The 20,049-nt window shown below is 42.0% G+C and overlaps 3 protein-coding genes across 4 annotated transcripts in view; all 3 read right to left on the minus strand.

The window, feature by feature from the left end:
* The window catches only part of LOC147140782 (receptor-type tyrosine-protein phosphatase S-like), a 105,056-nt gene extending 98,876 nt beyond the window's left edge, over positions 1-6,180 (minus strand). Inside the window, exon 1 of the mRNA XM_086042299.1 lies at positions 5,857-6,180. The gene's annotated coding sequence lies outside the window, so the exon portion shown is untranslated. The remainder of the gene's footprint in view (positions 1-5,856) is intronic.
* A 2,793-nt stretch (positions 6,181-8,973) lies between these two features.
* On the minus strand, positions 8,974-12,022 carry fem1a (fem-1 homolog a). The gene has a single exon (XM_086043932.1). It carries the CDS (start codon positions 11,833-11,835, stop codon positions 9,982-9,984), a length of 1,854 nt encoding a protein of 617 aa, XP_085900058.1. The 5' UTR covers positions 11,836-12,022; the 3' UTR covers positions 8,974-9,981.
* Positions 12,023-13,483: 1,461 nt separating this feature from the next.
* LOC147140784 (C2 calcium-dependent domain-containing protein 4C-like) lies at positions 13,484-18,479 on the minus strand. Of its 2 annotated transcripts, XM_086044192.1 has the most exons (4): positions 18,154-18,479; positions 16,971-17,032; positions 15,542-16,282; positions 13,484-14,502 (listed from the first exon to the last, which is right to left on the minus strand). In XM_086044192.1, the coding sequence occupies exons 3-4, from the start codon at positions 16,274-16,276 to the stop codon at positions 13,951-13,953; spliced, it is 1,287 nt and encodes a 428-aa protein (XP_085900318.1). In that variant the 5' UTR covers positions 16,277-16,282; positions 16,971-17,032; positions 18,154-18,479; the 3' UTR covers positions 13,484-13,950. The 2 variants fall into 2 exon arrangements, with proteins under 2 accessions (XP_085900318.1, XP_085900319.1); XM_086044193.1 differs by lacking the exon at positions 16,971-17,032.
* Positions 18,480-20,049: the final 1,570 nt, after the last annotated feature.

Below are 20,049 nucleotides of genomic sequence, written 5' to 3' on the forward strand. Positions count from 1 at the left end.
CGGTCTTTTCAAAGTATTGTTTCACAAAAGCAGCTGCTCTCTCACAAACTGACATATGGACAAGGGCCTCTTCCTTGTGGTGTGTCTGAAAGTACAGGAGATATGGTATTCACACTGTGAGTCTACGCTTGGAGCTAAAGGCTTAGGTCGTGACACTAAAACATATGAGCTTGATGCTTCGGAGGTGCAGCTGTGGCTCGAGAGGCAAATGTGTCCTTGAGCAACACACAGAACACTAAGCAGCTCTTAGCATAACAGCAAAGGCCGTCGCCATCAATGCCCTGCTTTGGTTGGCACTAAAGCAAACTTTATGGGAAATTGTATGAAGGTTTAGTGCTGTTATAGCTGAATTATTTTGTCAAAAACGCCTGCAGCCTTGGAGTAACACACTACATTAAAATAATTCAAAACACATCTCAAATCAACTTTCGACTTTTAAATGAATGAAAACGTCATTGCAAGCCAAACATTGTGCTCGTTCTGGCATTCATGCAGACTAGAGAATGAAGAGTTGTTGTTTTTTACTGTGAATATTGTCATATTGTCTGTCCACATGTGTCGCCGCACTGTTTGTGTTGATAATACAACGAAAATGTTAGCCTATCTACGGTGTTTTACATTGTGTTTTAGCATTAAGCTAGTGGACTTTCCTTAGGCAAATTGATATGCTGGCTACATCTAAAAAAAAAATTCTCACAACTCAATCGACCAAGCGACTGGTCGTATTTTGAAAAATATGTAAGTCGTGTCACTTGTTAGTTAAGGTAGTACTGTGTTAGCTAAATAAAATCATTAAAAACAAAGGAATCAAATCAGAAAAATGGTCAGTTTTCTACAAAGCATTACTTTTCTCATGAAATCACAAATCAATTCCTGTGATTAAATCCGGAATGCAAAAACAACACCAAATTACAGAATGCATGTGCCTAATGATTATCAGAAATGACTAAGTCTGTCATATACAGTATATGGCCATAAATTTGGAACATCAAACAACCCATAATGAAATTTCAACCAAATGGTGGCTCTTGAAATAAAGTAAGAGGACAGCTCATCTCTATGCAAATGACCTTTGCCACTCAATGTATGCCACCAATGGTTGATATTTCCATGCCTGCAGAACAGCTGGAGTCTATACGAGCTGACTCGGGGTTGCAATGTAGACTATGCCCAGGACTGGCCGCCAGGCAATCACAGGGCAATTGTGCGGATTACACCGATAAGGTATCGAGCCCCGAAAGAGCCCCAAAAAGAGAAGAATTAGGTTGAGTCTCAACTTTGGGCAAGAAACAACAGAGATACTGTTGACTGAATTATGGCCTAAGCAGTTATGAGCGCATTCAATTAACAAAGCACAATGTGACATATTGGTGAAATCCTACTGCAAATGGACAGCCCAAATGCCATTGTTGTTACATTTGTATTCATCCCAAGTACTTCAGAGTTCATATTGCGGACACCCAGCAAAATGATATCACATAACAATAAATCATTTTTGCATGTTCATTACACAGAGTTTCTCAACCGAGGAAAAGGTTTTTGAGGACTACAGCAGATATCCACATAAGATGCTGGTGTTTTAACTATGAATGTCAAAACTCCACATTTCAAAGTTGATGATGCCAGGTCTTGGAGCAAGTTCTGATGAGGCATTTTGTCTTGTCTTGTGTCAGCCATCTTGTCAGTCAGGCCTAATGGCTCCTGTCAGTCAGGGATGTAACTGTCAGGCTGAGTCAATGGCCTCACGTCTTCTTCCCATTATTGAATAATGACCTCTGATTATCAACACATTTACCCCCGTTCTGCACACGAGCGACCTCAGCTAACATTTCTATGGAGGAGGCAGCGGCAACATGGCACCACAACAGCATCCTCCTTTGCATATGAGGAAGGAGGAAGGTGGCGTAGGAGGACAATGAAGACGCCTTTAGATGTGTCAACTGTGATAAAAGGGTGACTGAAGACAAGAGACAAGTGGACAGGAGAGGAGGAGATGAGAGGTCGTGAAGGAGTGTGCATAATTCATCCCTGCTGACACATCATAACCTGTGATTCATCTGGGGAAGGGCATCAAGTCAAGCCACCATGCCGACATCTCCTAGCCTTCACTTTTGTGGACACGTGTACCTGCACACATGCAACCATAATGGCAAACAGCCACCTGGTTTAAAAATGGATGTGCGTGCGTCTGGAGACCTTCAGCAAGGTCTCAAACTTGTGCAGCTACTTTGGCTGTACACTCACTGACCTCAACAATATAGGACACTGGCACAATCTTGAAGAGATCCAATACAAAATGTTGCCTTTATGATGACAGTAATTCCCAGTTTGACACTGGTAGGCACGCGTTCATATAACAATAAATTTATTATTGTGGTTTTTGAATGACATTGGGGCAAACGATCAGATAAAACCAACAATAACATTATCAATGAGAACAATAACAATAAGAATAATCATAATAATAAGAATAATGTGGAGATGGGGTGCTGCTGACCTCAACCTGGGACGTTATGAGTCGGTGGGGAGTCGCTTGACGCATCTCTACAACATCACATAGATAATGGGGACAGTGCCTCTGGATTGACAGATCGGGGTGATGGTGCCTCTTTTTAAAGTAACACTGTGTCGTATGTCAGTTTTTGTTGATTATGGCGGCGCCATGTGGACAAAAGCGGTAGTGTTTTGACAAAAATCAACCACATTTCCCATGCGTGCCAGCGCGTAGTGTCGTGAAATCCTGAGCCGTCCTTATAGCGAAAGGAGGAAGTGAGTATGCCGTAAAGCAATTCCGGACATTTGTATTTTTTTGTGTGCCAGGGTTGATCCCATCATCCTCAAAGTTGCTTTGTGCCATTAAAAACGATACAGACCCCCCTCAGGGCTTGAAGTCCCGTTCAACTACTGTACTTGTAAGTCAATGTTTCATCAAAAGAGTTGTGAAAAAATGTTATCAAGGTCGATTTCTTGCCCAGTGCTGCTTTAAGATGGGGACCGGAGAGTGTGTTCAAACTACATTTGAATCACACTCCTCAGCCTCCCTGGTAAGGTGTATTCAGGGGTGCTGGCACGGAGAGACCACCAGGAAGTCAAATCTCAGATTCAGGAGGAGCAGTGTGTTTTTTGTCCCGGCCGTGGAGCAGTGGACCAGTTCTATAGCCTCTGCAGGGACTTTGAGTGTCCATGGGAACCCAACCGGTCTACATGTGTTTCGTGGACTTTGCGGAGTAGGCTTTCAACCCTGTCTCTTGGGGAATTCTGTGGGGGTGCTTTGGGAGTATGGGATACCGAACCCTCTGATATGGGTTGTTCGGGCCCTGTACAACCGATGTTAAGAGTATGGTCCGCATATGCATATACTGTACATAAACACATATTCAATGAATGTGTTTATTTCTTTCTGTACAGTGTTATAAATTGTATTAGTATAGGAGAATTTACACAATGATTCAGTTTGTTTTGATAATTTTCTGTTGTAATATACATTATTTTATAAGTGTCGCCATGCTTTAATAACAATTGTTACTCTAAAACATTACATTTGAGTGCAACATAAGCCATTCTTGAAAGGTTTGTGCTTTTTGAACAATATTAGATTACAATAAATCACATTTTGCTCTCAATTGCAAAATGTAATTATTATGTAACTATGGCATTATCAAATATCGGAAAATATAATATAATCAATGAAATGTAAGCACACGGACTTGGTCTGAAAAAAAAAAGTGGCATCAGTGCATCTCTCAGGTTGAACCACGCCTCTTGCTGGTGGTCAGTTGGGGTAGGCCCCAGCTCACCAGCAACTCTGATGAGGACAATCATTATGGGTGAATAAAAATGGTGATGAGGATGATGATAATCATATCTAGATTCAAAATCACTCATGTTACATCTCCAATTCAATCATATTGTGTGAAGACTAAACTTTAAATTTCACTCTTGTATTTAGTCTACTGGATTGTGTAATTGGACCTAATGAAGAGTATAAACATATCATTTCTTATGATTATCATAATTTGTCCAATATAGTTTCCAGATCCCTTCTCGTGCTGCTGATTATTAATTTTGGGTTATTTGATTAATGAATGAATAGAAGATTGGAGAGTTTTAGGGGTGGAGTCTCGATACAAATTCATACTTCATAAAGTAAAACTGAATGCATCCTGATTTTGGTATACAAAGTACATACATATGTTTCTTATTATCAATCAGTACTATACTGCTCAGCCATGATGGACTCGTTCTAAATGCCACGTGCACTGTTTGCAACAAGATGAGCCGAGCTCACAAAAGCATGCTCTTTGAAAGACCCCACAAAGGTCAATTAATCTCGGGGGCTCGGCAACAACCAACGTGTTGTCTTCTTGTGGTCTACAGGTGAGTTTGCTATCTGCATCAAAGTTGCCTTGATGTTCTCATTTCTTTCAGACCAACGGAGGTTATGACAAAATGCGAGGATGGGCACCACTCTGTGAGCCACAGGAAGAAAGCAAGCAATGCGATAGTGAGAACGTAGGAATAAGACTTCATTGAAGGCCTTAGACGAGCAACCAAAGCGGCTCCGCTGGGAGTGCGTGTCATTTGGCATATTCAAGATTGGACGGCTTTTGCGGTGTGCTATATGCTTTAGAGAGGCAGGAAACCATTGAGGCCTGTAGTTGAACCCTGAGAAATGATATTTGAGGGAATTCATGTCATGAGTGATTTCATAGTGCTCCTTGCAGAGCCTAAGTGAATATCTACCAGGCCGAGGATTTCTGAGCTCTTTGAGGAGACGGGGACGACTAAAGAATTCATTCACTTTCTGCACAATGGCCTATTCCTGTCAAGTAAATGCAAAAATCCACATCTCTCTCTTTCTCATTAAGGCGAAGACGGTTGTCAGTGGATCGGGGAGGAGATAAACACGGTAAAGAAGGGAATTCATGCGTGAGAAATAACTGATTAAAATAATTAGGGATGTGGAAATGGTCTGGAACAATAACCAGCAAACACATTATGCCTCGGGGAAAATGTCCCATCTGTGTGCGTGTGTGTCGGAAAAGACTCCCTGGGCTTCACCAAGACAGCATGATGTTTGGGCGTACACATGCAGGGGAAACCACAGAAAACCCAAACAGGCACACTCTAGAAATGTACTTGTTAAAACCTTTTTAAAAAGTATCAGCAGTGGGGAAACGTGCAAGAGTGAATCAATGTATAATTAAACGACGCTCAGGAGCCTGCGCATGTGCGTGTGTGTATGTTATTAGAAAACACAACTGTGTGTAATTATAGACATACGAGAGTACACCAGTATTATATATGCAGGTGCTCTTCATTTTATGCACAGCCTGACAGCAGCAGATGCAGCAGCTAGACTATTGTCTACAAAACAGTCTGCTTAAATAAGTCCTTCCACTTTGCCACCTGGTGCCACAGCCACACACACACACACACACATGCCCACACCCACGCACACACATATACACACAAATACATATTACCCTGAACAATCTGGATCTTTAACCATATAGGCTACCTGGTGATGGAACAGAATTAGAGTGAGTGATAAACAAAGGATGCTCCTGCGTGCATGGATCTCTCACGCAGCCCAGCCAGCCAACAATAAGCACAGAGGGGGAGATGTGAGGGGGCGTTGGGGGGGCTGGGGGGGGGGGGGGGGGTCAGTTGAATGCAAGGCAGTCGCTCCACAGTACTGTTGCCAACCAGCCTGAACACAAGTCACAAGAAATGGGCAGACATCCCGCGCATCCCTCCCGTTTGGAATAGCAGAAAGCAAAAAAAACAACCAAACAAAAAAAAGCCACTCTCCACCACGAATAAAGCGCCTGGGTGGGGTGCTGCGTGGATTACCTTGGTCGGAAGTGCACCGTCTCCTTCTGCGCCGTCTGCGAGATGCATGGGTGGATTTACAACTGGAAGAAGCTTCCTCGGCTGTAGTGTAATCCAGTTGCAGCCCGGCTCCAATCGGAAATTAGGCTCTGCATTATAGAGGGGGATGCATGTCAAGCGGGGCCGCCGTCCTGTATCTCCTCGACGCCTTTTAGGGGGCAGAGGTGGTCGCTCGGTTGGTCGGGCGGCTTCAGGTAGCGAAGCTGCTTGATGTCATTGAGAGTCACTGTCTTCTGCCTTAATGTCCTTCTCCTTTTCTCTCCTCCTCCCCCCTCCCAGAGCGCTCCTTCCTCTCACATGCACACGCCGAAGCTCGTCCCCCACCACCCTCCCCCCGACGTATGACGTGATGCAGGAAAGGTCTCCTATAGCAACCGTACCCCCCTCATCACCAGCCAGTACCCCCTCTAACCAGATAGCAGCCCATCACATACTCAAAAGTGTAGCGCTGGCTGGTGGAATACTGGGTTGGGTTACGGATTACTTTGCTTACCCAGGGGCTATAAATGAAGAAAAACATCAAATGTACACCATAATGTCTAATAATCCATGTTATGGTGTCTTCATATCAACTTCAACATCGCAAACACATGTCCGCAGCCTTAGGTACAGCTGTGCAATCTACATAATGGAATCAAAATCTGAATTTTACCTTGCCTTAAAATGAATGTTGCAGAGCTGAGGGAGGTGTTTTTAATATTTGACTTTCTAGTACCTAAAGAAATGAAACCTGAACCTTACAATCATTACAAAGAAAGCTATTTAAAAATGTTAATATTATTGGATCTCATTTGCAAGCCACTGAGTGAGTAAAATCATTTTAAAAGAAAATATTGAATACATTGAATCAAAATAAAATTAGGTTGTTTTTTTTTTGTTTAAACCCTTTGCTACTGTTTAGTAAATACCATATACAAATAGCATGTAAATTCATATATACCAAACATGAGTTTGTTGTTATTTTACATGTTTAAAAGAAACCTCACACAATTTGGAAGTAAAGTTGCAATAAAAAAAAAAGACTCACATTGAAAAGTGCATTCATTCAATAGATTTAGATGGTTCTCTTATTGCTTCATTACAAGCTATTCCTAAATTACTAGGTTTTTGGTGAATAAAGACAAATTACATTGGAGATTGGCTAAATGAGGGAAATTATTAGATAACAGCATTCGATTCCTTTGAACATTTATACAGGAACCACAAATAAGATAGTTTGGTGTAAAAGTCTAACATAAAAGTGTAATGTAAATCCAATTCGAGTCATTAAGGATAGATAGATAGGATAGATGGATAGATAAGATAGATAGATAGTTAAGATAGTTAAGATAGATAGTTAAGATAGTTAAGATAGATAGATAGATAGATAGATAGATAGATAGATAGATAGATAGATAGATAGATAGATAGATAGATAGATAGATAGATAGATAGATAGATAGATAGATAGATAGATAGATAGATAGATAGATAGATAGATAGATAGATAGATAGATAGATAGATAGATAGATAGATAGATGACTGTGGATGTTCGACACTACACAATTTAAAGTTTCTGGGTTCTGCTGGTTCTCATGACAAACATTTAGGTGACTTTGCAAATATGGGTTACCTACATTACAAACAAAAACACCACAAGTAAAATAATAAATAAATAAATAAATAAATAAATAAATAATCTCAATGAATAACATTACAATGGTTTTGCGTTCCATTTGACGATTAAGGCTTTGTTTCTATACTAAGCTTACATTTCTGCTCATCCAAACGATAAAATATTTATGATTTTATGCCGTAGAACTTTTAGAATGAAGCTCTTAATTTCAAAGAATGGGCGTAGATTGCTCACTTCTGCTGATACACGGGCGAGCCTATTGTTTAGAACAAAGCCAAGGTGGTTTGAATACTTTTGTTAAGCGCGCCATCTAGTGTCTCGTTGCTGATATAACGTTTTACAGCAGAAGACAAAAGTCCTCCAGTTCATTGAAAACAACAAAACAAATCTAAATTACACAGCGCTTATACAATAAGTGAATTACATGTAATTAATATTTTATAATATGAGGATGGTATAGTTGATGGCAGATAACCTAAACACTTTCAAAAACGCTGATCCACCAACCTAAATTATCATATTTGTTAACATGTCCAATTACATTTCAGCCTCTATGTGTCGCCATGGGAATCTAATTTACCCAGGGCCGTCACAATGGGTAGTGTTGGCCGACATAACTTAACCTATATTAACAATGGACTGTTTCTTCAACTAATCCAATTTCAAATTTGCCGAGCCATCTAGATGACATCAACATTTTTCAATCCTCTCGATGGTCAGAGCAAAAAAGGTTTCGACCAAGTTCAATGGGAAAAAAGTCATCATGTGCCATGCACAAATTAAAACATTTAATAATCAGCATCTCTGGTGAGTCATTTTTGGTAAATATTGAGAACTGCTCTAGATGATATATGTAGTACTGCTGCTTTCTATAGCTGTGACGTGACTGGCAGTACTGAACACCAATTTCTGCAAGGCATTATTGTTCTACGATTAATACCTGTATTCATTTTGGGGCCAGATGAGTTCAGTGTTTGTCACTCCATCCACAATAAAGGACATCTCTGTTGACCGAGTGCCATTGGTACCAGTCACCCCATGACCTGCATGAGTGGGACGTGTGACACTGTCCCCATTTTCAGAGCAGATACTAGGGCAAAAGAGCCCTAAAATTAGAAGAGGGAGCACCCCCGTCTCTACCGCTGCCCCGCAGCAGTGACGCTCATTACACTCTATTTATACTATATGCGCACAACTCACAAAGATCGGGTTTCTGTTATTCTTCATATTGGTAAGATGCACTTTAAGTGAACGGGCCAATGATCGTGTTTTAGTAAAGGGATCATTCAAGACACCACTACCAACACTGTGATGCACTGACAATGATCAAATGGGCATACTTTTATGGATGAGGATATGTGGCCAGTGCAACAATTTTAAGCCATTTAAAAGAGCATAGCAGGTACCTTATGTACAAATGTAAGAAACAGCAGCATACATAACAAATAAGAGATATGAATACTGCGGCTTCCAAACTGAATTTTATTCAGGCGTTCTCTGACACACACATCATGTTCATACCAGCGAGAAAGAGGAAGGCAGCAACAGTCTGTAGCCTGAATGTATGTCCGCTTAGAGCATTTGAGTCGGCATTCAAGGCGGTGGTGCTTCCACCCTGAACACAGAGCAAACATTCAAGATAACCCAAAAGAAAGAAGAGACTATTACAAATAAGACTGAGATACGAGAATAGCCACTAATCGATGGATTCAGTTAGTGAGAATCGCGTCTGATGGCCACGTGGGTTTTAGACAGGTGGACACAACTACCAGGCAAATCAGTTGTTTGTGTCATGTCATGGGTGCCGCTGTAGGGTAAATGAAAAGTGGTAGTTTGGATGTTAAGGCATTTCTAGGAAGCATTTGAAATGTTTTTTTTTTCTTTTAATTCTATAAACCAGTTCCATTTTTAACCTGTGAGAAGCAAATTACCCCATAGTCTAATCGGTTCACAGTGATTCATGGCTTCAAATACTGCCAGACTACATCGGTTTTTACAGTTTGTCTCTCAAAATGGCCTGAGAAATCCCAAGTATCAAATCGAATGTATAGCATGCTATAACCTAGAATGATGTTTGTGGCTTTACATCACAAAGAAGTTAATGACCCTCACTGTTGGCAAATTTGACAAGGCGAGTTTAACATCCTTCCAAAGAGACAGAACATGTCATCAAACACTAACCAACCAAAACCAATAAATACGTACAAGCAAGTGTGGCTGGTTGGGTTTGCTGAGTCACCTGTTCAGAGTATCTCAATCCATTACCTTCAACTGTCAAGCTTTTTTATTTGACCGGGTGCGGTCATTCACTAAATTCACCCATTCAAACAATAACATATTGTAACTTTTGTAAGATTTCATTTTAAATGATGGACTAAACATTTGAGGTGGGACAAAGGAGGAGTAAAGCAAGCAGTGGGTGACAAGAAGTTTGATGTAAATTAGTGTCATCAGGAGACAGTGGTGGAGGTCAGTGCAGCTCAATAAAAGCTTCCATCTCCTCAGAGATAAGTCCCCTGTAAGGAAGTTTATGTTTTTCCACTGCACGAGCCGCCAGGCACTGCAGGGTGATGTAGTTGAGCGGGTAGAGAGCCGGGTCACCCATATTGTGCTCGTCTAGCAGCTCGTAGGGCGCCTTCCTCTGTGCGTTGGTGGCGTCAAAATGCGCCCCGGCCTTCATGAGAAGCGCCATGATCTCCGGGCAGCCGTTGCAGGCGGCCACGTGCAGCGGCGTGTTGTTCTCGTAGTCCCGCGCGTCCACGTCGGCCCCGCACTCCAGGAGCAGCGACGCCACCGCCAGGGAGGGAAAGCGGCCTACGGGGTAGCGGCCCACGGACGTGGTTTCCTTATCCACGGCCATGTGAAGCGGCGTGAAGCCGCAACGGCCGCGGGGATTCAGCTTCAGCAGGCGGTAGACCGTGTGCTTCTTCTGGTGCTCCTGCTCGGCGTTGCACTCCAGCTTCTCCAGCAGAAAGATGAGATGGAGTATAATGGCGAGCGCCTTTGTGAACTGAGGAGCCTCTGGCGGATTGTCCTTTTGCTCCACGGCTCTCTCCACTTCCCGCACGCTTTTACCCAACACGGTCATCAGGTCGTGGAAGGTGATGCGTGTTGACAGGGTGCCCTTGGCGCGGTCTTGAAGGACAAAGGAGAAGAGCTCGGCAAAGGACAAGAAACTAGAGGCCGTCATGGGGCTGAGTGGGTCCAGGTTACTCTGCTGCATATCCAAAGCGTATTTCCACAAGCTGATGCATCTTTCAAAATTGCCCGAGTCTGCATAGACGGCTCCCCTGTAGCGGATGTAATACGAGGTGTCTGGATGGGATGGTCCCAGGATGCGCTCGCGAACCAATAAGGCCTGCATCCTCATCTCATCGGGGTCTGTGATCAGAGCTTCCAGCTCCTCTGCACTGTTCACCTCCTGGGCACAGCCATAGGCGGGAACGGGGGGCCCGGGTGGGGGCTTGGTCAGGCACCCTGCTTTTTCCCCTGGCTGCCTCAGCTCCATGGCCCGTCTCCAGTACTTCATCGCTCCCAACAGGTCGCGCTTTTTGTCCACAAAAGTGGCTCCGAGCAGCTCAAGCGCATCTATGCGTTCCTCTCTGGAAGTCCGGGGCTGGTGGGCGAGGTACTCCACAATGTTGGTGTGTCCCGTAACACTGGCAGCGAGGAGCGGGGTCATCCCGTAACCATCCCTTTCCATGCGAGCGCTACACTTTAACAACATCTTCATGATGTCAAGGCTGCCGGACTCGGCACAGTCGTGGAGGGCCGTGTTTCCTTTGACACTTTTACGGTTGACATCAGCACCGCGGTCCAGGAGAAATTTGGCAATCTCTTTGTGACCCTTGTAGCAGGATATCATGAGGCAGGTGTGACCGTGTCTATTGGCCACCTCCATGTCAGCCCTGTGCTCTACCAGGTAGCGGACGATTTCCAAGTGGCCGTCGAAGCAGGCAGCTCGTAGCGGAGTGGAGTTGGTTAGCGTTGCATTGTTCACCGAGGCACCGTGTTTTAAAAGGGTCTTGACCACCGCCAGGTGACCGGCAGCCGAAGCAGCCCACAACGGCGGCGCTCCTTCGATAGTCTCGCCGTCAAAGTTCACCGAGCCCCCGAGTTCGACATTAGCTTTACAATGTTCAAGGAGGTAGTCGACGACCTCTAAATGTCCATACCGCGACGCTATCAAAAGAGGGGTGCCTCCTTGTGTTTTCTCTTCGGCTAAAGCTTCGAGCTCTTCGGGAGTTTTGTTGCTCAGCAACTTCTGGATAAGTTTCAGCTTACCATCTCTGGCCGCGTTGAACACCGCCGTCCTTATATCCATTGTTAAATGCTCCGTGTTGCTTCACAGGACATCAACCCCATAACCATTCCTTTATCACCAAAAGGGTGCGCGTGGCTTTTAGATGCGCGGATAACGAAATTTTGTCCGAGCTCTGCTTTGAGCTCTCATCTTGCTTCCATTTTGAGGGCGCTGGCAAGATGGCGTTTGTGTTGCTTGACAGTTCTGTGTTTACAGTGGCCGTGGAGCATTATGGGTGATGTAGTATTTAACCATTGACGGGCAGACGCGTTTCTCAGAATGATAAACTACACCTTCCACAATGCAGTTGAATTAAAAGTCCTACCAGCCGATTGGATCGTTCGGTATTGTTTTTGGACAATAAAGGTACACTTTGACTGCCTTTGTAAAATGAGACTTAACTGTCACGTCAATGCCTCGCGGTAATACTGAACGTTTGTTTCCTGAAACCGGTAACAAATATTGTTTAGTTGAAGGCTCATTATGAAATTTGCCATCATAAGTGATTATTTTGACGATACATTCCTATTTTTCCACATATGTGAATACACTGACAGTACATTTTTAAACTCGTCTTAAAAACCGTCTTTTTTTTTAAATCGACTTTAACGTTTTTTCAGCAAAGCAAAGTTGAGTTATTCTGGTAATGCTTTCAGAAAATAATAATAATAATCGATTTTATATATTATATATTTTGTATGTATTTCTTCTATTTTCAGCATCAAGGTAATCAACAATCTCGTCATTACACAGAAGATCCCCGTTAGTCACTTAAAAGTGTCATTATATCCTTTACCAGCAGAGAACGCGAGATAACCATTTTCAAGGTGTGTTTTGTATAGTCTTTTCGCTTATACAGTAGCAGTGATTCTCGACCTTTTTACATTGATTAGTAGTACCACACAAAACAACTACGAAGTACTCAGTAACGTTTTGGCCTAAGTGTTCATCAAATTATGTACAAAGAGATTTTTTTCCACAAGTATATATGGTATGATTAAGACAATGAAACATTATGCACAGTTTAAACATCAACACTGTGCTTAAACATTATGCACAGTTTAAACATCAACACTGTGCTTCAATATACTGTAACAAAATAACAGAACTTCACTTGAATAACGAGCCAGTTAAATCTATACCACATCAAAGTAAGATAAATATTTTACCTAATTAAATCCTTCAAACCAATTAGTTCTAAAAGATGAAATACAAATATACTGATTAAAGCCAAGTGAACTGTAGTTAGCAGTGAGTCTTTCAAGTACCATTTGAGGGCGCCACCGTCCCACACTTTGGGAATCACTGCTTTTTGTATAACCATGGAGGCCATCAACATCTTAAAATTACTAATATCAACATACAATATACTGTAGCTCAACTGTCTTGAGAATGATGGCATTTGCCCTGTGTTGCTGAAGAGCAATCATGCCATTTACTTCCTGCTGCCTTTTACACTGCGAGTTTGAATTCACAGAGACAATATTTGTGCACATATCGAGATTATGCCTCTCTAATGTCTTCCAGTTTCTTCTTGACCCACTGGACCACTTCTGTAGAGTTGTGTGTAAAACACACACACCAAAGTAAAACAAGAACAAAACTTTTTGAGGACACAAGAAATAATACACGGCAAACCATTTGAACAACACTGCAATTAAAAACAACATTCTTCTTTGGAACATAGAGTTTATTATTTTGACAGCAAGTCACTTATACAGCAGCCTGAGGGGTACTGTTACATTCAGTAGCCATACATTACCAAATATGTCGTCTGTCATAAACAAATGGCATTATTCATTTGGGATATCAGAGTTCATACATTGTCATGTGACATCATTGCAGCAATACAGATTCCATGTAAACTAGACCATTCCACCTCATTAAAAATGGTGATACATTGTGCAACACAGGAATACACAGACAAGGTTCCACTTTTTAAAACTGTAGTTAAGTTGTTAAACTATATTTTGGTTTGGCTTGGCTTTTAGTGTGCAAGACACATCTGCGTAAGGATTACTTTCACCTGTCCAGTATTGATCAGACCTATGAAGTGGAATGACGGCAGAAAAAGAGGGGCTCTGAAGATGAAGGGCTGCTTGTTTTTTTTTTTACCAAAGTCTTGACAGGGATTCCCTACAGGCCTGTGAGCAGCTCACTAAGCAGCACTTCCCTTTCTCCAAGAAGCATGTCTCTCTTCAAACTGGTGCCCTTGTTCACTACCTTTATCTTCATGGCCAGACTTTTGACTTGCGCCTTAGGCAGTGAGTCAAAAAAAAAGTCCTCGTTGAAAACAGGATTCCTGCTATTCTTTATAATGGTGCTTCTCTGTTTCTGTTTCTTGCCAGGTTTCAGGTAGAGCGCCACACAGCAGTTGATGCTCTTAAGGTCTGTCTGCTTGCCATAAACGGCCTCCGCCGTTAGCACGCGAACCCTCAGACGTGCTGCCTCTGGGTCGTAGTGCGTGCTAAGTCTGAGTGTCCCGCCCTTGTGCAGGTTAATGGTGTGCTCACGCTGCAGGGGGTCAGATGCCAAAGCCCTCGAGTTGCTACTCTTGCATTTGCGGAGGGCGGGAGAGGTAGGGCAACGCATACGCCGGCGCTGCATGTTGGGGCTGTTGTCTGCAGAGCTGCAGTCATCCGTGGAGAGAGAGCTGTGGCGGGCCAGGGAGCGCTTGGCACGAGATACCTAGAGACAGACAAGAAACACAAGCGAAAACTGGTAATTTTTCTGTCGTAAGACAGAAATATGAGGAATTAGAAGAGTTGTTTGATGCTACATCATTGCATCATTCAAAGGTACAGTATAATAGTTGGTCACGGGGTGTTTACTAGTAATGGGCACAACATGAGATTAAATGACGAACTGATCGTTAATAAAGTGAAATCCTAGTTTTCTTTCTAAATCCATTACACAAGTTCAAAGAGTATTTCTGAAAACGTGTGCAAATAACTATGTAGTACTGAATTGTGGAGTTAAACTGTTTTTCACCATTTACATTTTCCTGACTTTTTAGGAATGACTAGATGTACTCATCACATCTGACTTTAGTTGCCCCACTGCCACTACATTAAAACTTGAGCACCTTCGTTCACATCAATGGTAACCGGCACAATGGCAAGTTATTTAGTTGTTATTCCCTGTGGTGTGTCAATAGAAGACAGATTTAATTTCACTTTATATGGACTAAAACAATTCCGGCACCATTGATTCAACTTCAACTATTTTGTGGCCTGAAGAAGAACAACACTAAAATAAATTATGTCAGCTTTGGAAAGTTGAGCAACATCTACCCTGAGCAGATACAGCATGTCCCTACTCTTGTTCATGACTCCAGCATTATTCTCTGCAACGGAACACTGCCATTGAAGCAGGAGTTCATCAAATTTAGAGAAAGGTTTTCCCATCCCTTTTGCAAGGGGACCCATTCATCGGTGAACTAATCATTAATCTTCCTCTTACCGGATCGAGGAAATGCAGGTAAATATCCACCCCTGTTTTGTAGCCTTGGTACTTCGACAGTTCAGGAATATACATTTGTGGCAATGGAAAATGTATCCATAATACAACTAAATTAATAGCTCAGTCACAGAACAAATTAAACTCAATGTACAAGATGCCACGAGTCAAGGTACAACTGTCTTCTACTTCTACTATTTCTGACTGTATGTGAACAGCCTTCATTTCTGAAAGGCAAAAAAATAAATAAATCAAATCAACTCCTTGCCTTGGCTTGCGTCTCCTGTGTGATGGAGCGTAGGAGGGAGGCCGAGCGGGACAGCAGAGGAGAGTTAAAAGGGGACGACTCCGCTGAGGAACAGGTGTCACTCTCTCCGCCACTGAAGTAGCGGTAGAGGTTGGTGTTGGCCGGGGCCAGATGAGTCCCCCCTTGGGAGCGTCTCTGGGAGTTCGGGGAGGTAAGAGGGCTGCTGGGGTCGCTGTGGAACAGGCTCTCCTTGCGTCGGGTATGGGGAGACTCCACCAGGGTGGAAAAGCCATACGAGGTCTGGGCCTTGGGGACGTAAGGCAGTGACATGGCTGTCTGTGACTGAGGGTCTGCATTAGTGTTGGCGTCCAAAGTCACATTGGGTGGCTCGTCTGCACTCTCTATTTGGATGATGTGACGGTTTGCTGACTTTTGGAGACTGCGTGTGTCCCCTCCGAAACGGGAAAAGAGGCGAGGGCTGCAGGGGTTTTTGCTGCTGCGAGCTCTGGGGCTCTGGACGCAGATGACATGATCGGAGGTGGAGGGTCGCAAGGCGGAGCAGTGCTGTTGCTTGGGGGTTGCTGACTCCTCTGGTGGGCAGCAGATGAGTTTGGGGGGAATGAAAAAATCGGGTATTTTTTCGGGGGTGAGCACATTAGCGTATACAGACACAGGAATGGCCTCAGTGGTCTGTGGGGTCTGAGGTTGCGTTCCACTGCTCTCCATTTTGCTACGTAGTTTCTCCAGTAGCCACATGTCCACCTATGTGTCAAACCACCAGTTCTGCATTAATAAGTATTTTTTAATTAAAGCAGACATAGTCAACAGAACTTGATTATACAAGAAATATAGCTATGGTGATTAAAAAGTAACACCCTGTTTTAAAATACTGTACTCTTATACATTTTCAATTTTGTGTTTACCAACCTTTATTGAGCAAAGGCACCCATTTTTGTATTAGAAAATCTCACTGCACAACACCAAATAAAAATCGCAAAAAAAAGCACAGTATGAAAACTGAAACAATAATCTCATCTAAATTTACACGTAAATTGACTTACTCAGACTCAGAGTGAAATCAGTGCCTGCTGAATTGAACACAAAGCTGACATACTCAAAAGGAAGCACGTCAGATAGGCAGGTTTGCGTGGTGGAGTTGATGGCAAAATGTGGTGGACCCAAGCACAGGGACAAGGCATAAGTGCAGGATGTAATAAAGGACTAAAAAACAAAACAAAAAAGGACTGCAGCAACATTAAAAAAAAAAGGAATTAAAAGTCCAAATATCATTAAACAAAGTGACAGAGAAAGAAACTCAGGAGAAGCAAAACACTCAACACGGACGACTATGGTGAAAACATGGCAAAAAAATAACAATGACCCGACACAGACTGTCAGAAACAAACCAGGGAACAAAATACAAACAAAGTGGCAGGACAACAAGGCACACCTTGCGCAGACACGAGTGGCTGGAGGGAGCTGATTGGTGCACACATCAAGGAACAGAGCTGACTAGAACAGGAGGAGATAAAAACAAGTAGACTAGTCATGAAAAGGGACACAGTGAAAACATGAAGTAACATGAAACAAAATTTTATCTACATCAAAACGAAGTTAACAAAAACATGGCAGTAGGTGAATACGTGAATATACGTTAATTTACCATCTAGTGGAACAGCATTGAATTGTTCTGCCTGACTAAAAAACTAAACAAACTTAAAAAAAAAAAAAATCTGATAAATTATTTTAAATGTGATAATTATCCCCCGGGACCTTTGTTGAGCTTTCATGGCATCACTGTTTTAATGTTTACATTTTACAAGAAGTGGATATAATAGCAAAGCATTTAACATGAGGTTACAGGAATTTGAACCACCATGAACTCAGTAACTTATTTTATTCACACTTCAAGTGCTTCCACAGTAGGTTTTAGATAGTAGGCTTGCTTGATTGCTGTTTTAACCAACCCCCAATACTCACAGGGTGTTAAATTGGGCCTGCTGGCTAACCACTCATATGGACCACCACCATCGTTCCCACGGCATTCAGCCACACACAAATGGCAATAATAAAATATGAAGTGGCCCCATGAAAATCAAATCTTCAACATCCTCACTGCTGATAACTGGCCAGGTTTTCTTTTTGCATCGTGAGGAATAGATGTGCCCATCATCCTGTCCAAAAGTCATCCCACACCACACATTCACTTAAATGACCAAATATTAAACGAGAAACAAACACACACAAAAATGAGAAAACATTTAAATAATTTCTAAGGGTTTTCAAATAGGGAGCTAATTTTCAATCACCCTGTATATATATATGTTGCTCTCATAATCAGAGCAAAACAAATACATGCTCAAAATACAAAATAAACAAAAAATTCTGGAAACTACAAGCTAATAATACCTCCAACAACAATTAATTACTTAGAAGGCACGATTTGATAAGATACCTTATAGAACATGTACATTCCACCACACTCCCAATCATTTGATAGCATAACTTTTAATTGTTGTTGTTGTTTTTTAACATGCAAAGAACGATATTACCAGCATCCGAACTGATTTTCAATACATTCTAAACAAAGTAGAAGTTTCTTGAAAATTTCCGTTTTCCCTAAAGCTACTTACCTGTTCACTGCAGAACTCTGGCTTCCTCAGAACAGTTTAGAAGTGGTGTGCGAGCTGATGCGAGGTTGTCTGTGCGATTAAATATTCTACTGCTTCAAGTGTGATCCAGAAGCAGGGAAACGCAGCGAGATGGGGCGCTCGATTTATAAGACGAGCTGCGCTCAGCCAGGAGCCAATAGGGACGTTGTGTAAGCTTCCCAAGATATTCACTATCCGCGGGAGCGGGTGTAGGGGGTAAAAATACAATTCAGAATCACCTGCAAATAATCTCACGGCCTTAGTTTTAAAGGGAACGTCGATGTGATTTCAGTTGGCTTTCGTTAAAGCTCTACTCCTTGTGGTTGTTGTGAGGAAGTCACTCCCTCCACTGTCAATGCATATAGTGCAAACATACAGAGCCCTTAATTGGACCTCCTGACGGTGTGCTGATGAGATGCAGAGAGATACTGTATTATAAGTATTTGTGAAGCATTAATAATGTAAAACATAGCAACCATGAGACTTGCTTAAGCTTTGCATGAGAATCACAAAAATGTGTGTGTGTGTGTGTGTGTGTGTGTGTGTGTGTGTGTGTGTATATATATATATATATATATATATATATATATATATATATATATATAGACCCAACCGCAACTGGTGAGCATCTGTAATATGAGACCAGATAAAAAGCATTTTTTTAAAACAGTGTTTTGCCACTCCTCAAGCTCACTTGTATACACATTGCAAAAATATCTGAACAAAACCCAAGTTGCAATTATAAAACATAGAAAATACTTTATTTATTGGAGTTTATGTATGTGTCTTTAGGGGTTGAATATGATGTTGCCAAGTCTGCGTGTGAGTGTCAGGGTGAGATCTGTGGCCAATAGCAACATATCATCCCTGTTTTGTGAAAAACACTAATGTACATAAGTGTTTTTCACAGGACAGTGACGATATGCACGAGTGTGCTCATTTTGTTTTACTGTTTTCTTGGTGTTGATTTAATGAATCAAAAGGTGCATGTGTGACCGTTGCCCTCCTTTCCCACATGTGAGGGTACTACATTTTATATACTGTAAAAGGCCATAAAAAACATGGTTTTAAAAATCAATATAGTGGGGGAACTGTAACATTTGGTATGGATGAGGACCCAAATGCATGGAAGCAGAAAGTGCTGAAAAAAACAATTTATTTCCTAAATAGAAGGACAAACAAGGAACTCAGAATGATCAAAAATACAAAATCAACATAAACCCAAAATATCAAGGTTCTAAGTAACTCAACAAACACCATAGGTCCATTCCACAAAGCAGGTTTAGTGAAAACTCAGAGTCTGCTAACCCTAAAATGAGGACTGTTTGAAACTGCTTTGTGAAACGGACCCCTGGAGAAAAACTTGACATGACTGAGACTGCTGATGCAAATGAATAACAGAAAACAACTGGAAAATGTAAGTTTCCTAGCAAGCAACTAATGAGACAACGAGAAACACTTGGACAAGACACAAGTGTCTGAGTGATCTGACTGTAAGGCACAAGGCACTGGGATGACACGCACAGGTGGACACAATAACCTAACGAGACAGACAGACATAAGAACACAAGGAGAACATGATTAACCTGAAATCTAATCAAAACCAAATCATCAAACGACAGATCATGACAGAAACACTGTAATAATATGAATGCTCCTACTCATCCAAATACTGACTCTAATAATGTTTACTATAACAATTAAAGCGTGAAGCAGTGATGAACTAGCCCTCGTGCCTGTATTTTAGTGATGAATAATCAAAATTATCAATTCATTGTAAGAGTTTATCAAAGTAAGGATCCCTGGATTTCCTCAAACTGGTTTCCTGTTAAATTTTGATTCTTGAACTTTTTCATGTGTCCTGATATTGACAAACTT

The sequence above is a fragment of the Filicampus tigris genome, chromosome 10 (genome assembly GCF_054856515.1).
Source record: "Filicampus tigris isolate MCC_2025a chromosome 10, RoL_Ftig_1.0, whole genome shotgun sequence".
Classification (NCBI taxonomy): Eukaryota; Metazoa; Chordata; class Actinopteri; order Syngnathiformes; family Syngnathidae; genus Filicampus; species Filicampus tigris.

Bases quoted from the DNA above. Each gene is read 5' to 3' on its own strand.
- fem1a (XM_086043932.1), bottom strand. From the start codon at position 11,835: ATGGATATAAGGACGGCGGTGTTCAACGCGGCCAGAGATGGTAAGCTG.
- LOC147140784 (XM_086044193.1), bottom strand. From the start codon at position 16,276: ATGTGGCTACTGGAGAAACTACGTAGCAAAATGGAGAGCAGTGGAACG. The intron at 14,503-15,541 runs GCAAGGAGTTGA...GTCTGTCTCTAG, and splicing joins CACAGGAGACGCAAGCCAAG to GTATCTCGTGCCAAGCGCTC.